This window comes from Brassica napus, chromosome C4 (genome assembly GCF_020379485.1).
Source record: "Brassica napus cultivar Da-Ae chromosome C4, Da-Ae, whole genome shotgun sequence".
Classification (NCBI taxonomy): domain Eukaryota; kingdom Viridiplantae; phylum Streptophyta; class Magnoliopsida; order Brassicales; family Brassicaceae; genus Brassica; species Brassica napus.
The window spans coordinates 55,024,905-55,029,530 of record NC_063447.1 but is presented as its reverse complement, the minus strand read 5'-3'; the positions used below and the strand labels follow the sequence as shown (position 1 = coordinate 55,029,530).

At 31.5% G+C, this 4,626-nt stretch overlaps 1 protein-coding gene across 1 annotated transcript; it reads right to left on the bottom strand.

Annotated features, from left to right (window-relative positions):
- Window positions 1-3,148: 3,148 nt before the first annotated feature.
- LOC106360019 (protein LIGHT-DEPENDENT SHORT HYPOCOTYLS 3-like) lies at window positions 3,149-4,052 on the bottom strand. The gene has a single exon (XM_013799630.3). It carries the CDS (start codon window positions 3,903-3,905, stop codon window positions 3,252-3,254), a length of 654 nt encoding a protein of 217 aa, XP_013655084.1. The 5' UTR covers window positions 3,906-4,052; the 3' UTR covers window positions 3,149-3,251.
- Window positions 4,053-4,626: the final 574 nt, after the last annotated feature.

Sequence of the window (4,626 nt, the reverse complement as noted above, 5' to 3'; positions counted from 1 at the left end):
CAAAATATATTCTGATAATTGAGTACTCATGAATTAGTGAGACGAAGCTTATGTTTTTGTTATTACTAGGGATGGTTTTTCTTGCCAACCCGGATAAGTGCGCTTTATAACTGGAACAAAGTTTCATTTTAGTTGAATAATGAACTAAAATGCAAACACACGTAGCATCAATGCCATCGTGTTATTATTCATACGTCATGCATGAAAATGTGTGCAAGACTTTGCTATAGCTCGAAGTAGAAACCTTGTATAGACTATAATTTTTCTATAATATTGTCGATCGGGTCTAAAGGGAATACTGACCCAATATGATTAGGTGTTTTGAACCGATGAAAAGGGCTTATCAATATCGCACAATATTGTTATTTAAAAAAAAAAATTGATAAAAACAAAGTGATTAATCTATTTGAAACTAGAACTAAACTTTCCATTCTTAAATTGTTTAAAAATATCTTAATCTATCTTAGTTTTTCTTTTGCAAACAAGAAATTTTTTATTTTTAAAATTATTGACCACTGGTTTTAAATCATAACAAAAGTGAGAATAATGTCTGAAAACTTCTAAATATGAGAGAGATAAAATTTAATTTGGTATGGCAATTGTTGAATTTTCTAAGAACATCGAGAATTAATTAACTATTTCGACTAACATATTACATAATGTGTTAATGCTGTAGATATGTGACTAACTAATTAAGTTTAAACTGACATAATATATTTATAAGAGATATATAAACTAGGATTTCTACTTAGAATAATATAACTGAAAGATATATAAAACATATTGGTAGATCAGATCAGTCAAGTCATTATCAATTTTATGAATCCTACAACTGTGGGTTTGAAAACTTTAGGTAAACTGAAATGTAGAATTACAGAATTGTTTTATCTTTTGAATTGGATTTTATAAAACAGGAAATTCAGAAATGGACAAGAAAAATAAAGGTTTGAATGGTTGGGTCTTTGAGTGAGTGCTCTGCGAGGAACAACTTACAGAGACAAGACAAGTGAGAGACAGAACTCTGGCTCTACCTCTATCTACACACTCATGAATGATGCAACACTGCCGCAAGCTACCAAAACAAATTTTATTTTATTTCGTTTAAATATTTTATTTATTACAGTATTTCATTTATATACACGAAATAAGGTTATCAAAATACCAATAGTATCACAAATAAGGTTTAAGGTAGTATAAAAATGCTGTAACATATGTTGTTTGATTTCCAACTTCGTCAAAAGATTGTTTCATCTGCCGGACCTATCTCTGGGATGCTATCTAAACTATAATATCAATTAAATTTTATATCAAATGAAATTTAAAACTGTCCAATCAATACTTTTCATCATGTATTTGTCGATTTTCATTTTTATTTAAATATTAAATAAGACATCTACTTTATGACAGTGACCAAAAAAATTAGAAACCCATTACAAGAAAATAATTTTTAAACAGCAAAAAACTTTACTGAAAACAAAAATAATATATATATATATATATATATATATATATATATATATATATATATCTGTATATACATATATTGTTTGTCGAAACCATATTACTATAACAAGCTAACTATACATATATGTTCAAAAAAAATCTTTCTTTCACAATATCACAATCTCACAAATCTCTTTTATTTGTCAAAGCACAATACCACAAATCTCAAAACTCATCTGGACTTTGCTATCGATAGGTTTTGATTAACAACACGCTTATAAAACGGTTTTAATATGCCGAAAAAGTAACAAAAAATCATTATGCAAAATGTATCAGTTGATATATTTTATGTATATGCATTATCAAATATAAGATTACTGTTTCTTAGAGATATGTTACTGATCTGTAGAATTATCTTGTCAGATTTTTAATTAATCCTACACTAGTAACAAAATCATGCTACATTGCAAATTGCAAATTGATGTCCAATCCGCGATTTGATTACAACATATATAGCTGATAAACAAAATGATCTTCAATCCGCGATTATTAGCGATTTCATCTTCATGCATATGTTTCGGCGTGCAATAGACAATCTTTCTGTATTAATTAGGGAATCAACTCCATGATCAAGTGAATTATTAAACTTTTTACATGCAGTATTTGATCAAGTGAGTTATCAAACTTCGAACAGTATCTAATATAGTATTGTACAGCAGTACTAGCAGGTCATTCAAAACTAAACTAAACTTCAATAATATATGAGATGTAATTGAGGCCATATATAACATTAGTTTGTTTCCCTCATTTTCGCCTTCACCAGGGAGGCATATCATATGTTACTTGGAAGCTTACTAATCGGGATCAAGTAATTCGCATTACTGACTTACTGTACTAACTATCGGACTGATACACGACGTGGTGTATAATAATATAACTTTTTTGTCGACATAATAATAGAATTTAATTAAAAAACTAACACTATATATCAGTTACCATATATACTAATTCTAGGGTTTGCAAATGCACAGACATGTGCAATGTTCAAGTGAAAAGAGTATAGCTAGAAAAGGATAAAAAAGTTGAGAGTTACGGAAATTTGACTTTGTTTTTCTCTTTTACACTACATGTTGCTTATGAAAAAAAGTAAACGAGTAAGAGAAACATACGACTCAATGACTCATTAAAAAGTATATTGATTCAAACGATTACACGATGAAACTACACAATATCGGACCAAAAATTAGTTGATTTCATGAATTTAAAATAGAGAGTGCAATTTTGACCACAAAAAAAAAAATAGAGAGAGTGCAATCAATTATTGAAATATTCCAAGTATAAAAGACCACTTATGACTTATAGACTTATAGTTCACAGTCACTATTAGACAACGACCACTGTTTTGCATCAAAAGCAGAAAACCAATAAAACAATTCCAGGATATCATCATAATACCCAAATCGACCTAAATTAAACATAAGACTTCTCTGTTTTAGAACCACATCAAGAGAAAAGATTGTGAAGAAGACGACCAGTTTGCTTGATGATATATTCGTATTTACAATACACACATGTGACTATATATATGTTGTGAAATTTATATTTTATAAAATAAAATAAAAATTGAAACCCTACCTTACTTATCCCCCCCCCCCCACCCCAGATACACTAGTAACAAAAGAACATTAGTTCTTCTCCCAGATTGTAAGACTAAATTAAAATCAACATAAAATTAAGAAACAGACCAAGTCATATTTCAGATTACATAAAATATTCAAATTTGATTTCTCTTAACTAGATATATATAGTTACTTCTCAAACTTTGATATTTGAGTAGTAGAACTAGTACCCGGTAACATTTGAAACTGCTGGTGGCTAGCTACGGCGGAGGAAGAAGAGGCCGACAACTGAGGAACCGGACGCTTTCGCTTCTTCTTCTCGTAGCTAACACCTCTAGCTTTGCTTTGCATATCTCTAACTTCCCTTAGATAAAGCCTAACGGCACGAGCTCCAAATGGATTAGTCTCAGGCTTGCCTCCGTTTTCTTCGAAAGCAGCTCGAAGACGACCGATGAGAGCGTCGAGACTTCCCCAAGCTTGTCGGAGAGGACAAGGACACGGTGCCGGAGGATTAGGATGGCCGTAGAAGTGACAAACGGTCGTGTGGACTTTTGTCTTACCGAATTGGTCCAAGTAACGGAGAAACTCGAGCACGTGAGCTCCGCTGCATCGGGAAAGGGAAAGCGGTGGACGGTGGTTTCTTAAGTATTGTCCGAACGTGTTCCAGTCTCTCCTCTTCTGGTTCTCGTAACGGCTCGAGTTTGCTGATGGAGAGGAGGATGACGGTGGTTGTGCAGCGGTGGCTTCGGTGACGGAGGAGGAGGAGATGTTTGCGATGATGCTGAGGTTTGTGCTATCTGAGTAAGCCGAAGAGCCTTCCATCAATTGAGGAAACATATCCATTTTATCGATGTTTAGGTTCTAGCTACGGATTTTTCTTGATTCTTGATCTTTAGAGAAGCTAAACCTTTTGTTTGTGCGGTTGGGAAATATAAGGTTACTTTGTGAAGATTTATATCATGTTGTATTAATTATATATTTTTGAGAATATAATAATATATATTATAAGAAAAATTAAAATTTTCTCGGGGCAGTTTTTTATTTTTATATTGGTTGAGATAAGTAGAATTTACTTTTCTGATCTTTACAATTTGCAATCCTTTGTTTGTTTTGTCTCTATTTCATATACCGGGTTTGGTGTCTTTAGTGTAATATTTCGAAACTAATGTCGGATGAACTAAATAGCCTTTTGGGGAAGAATACTAAACGAAGTTCGTGAATATGGTTTCCGTATAACTTATCAAATATTATGATTTGTTAATTAATAATATGGATCATAAATAGATGAACACTTTTTTATGGATACAATTTTGTTCTTCTGTCTGCTTCTTCGAGGTATAAGGCTATCTCCAACCCTGCTTCTTTAAAGTATAAGGCTATCTCTAACCCAACTGCAAAACACTATTTTAGTGTAAAGCTACAGTACTACAACAAATTTGATGCGTTACTATTCACAACGCCAAACACTATTCACTTATTTTTATTAATAAAATATTAATTAAATAAATATCAATGGCAAGATAAATACATATAAATAGGTAAATAATTATATAATAATTAAATA

Excerpts from the sequence above, each read along its gene's own strand:
- LOC106360019 (XM_013799630.3), bottom strand. The coding sequence starts at position 3,905 with ATGGATATGTTTCCTCAATTGATGGAAGGCTCTTCGGCTTACTCAGAT.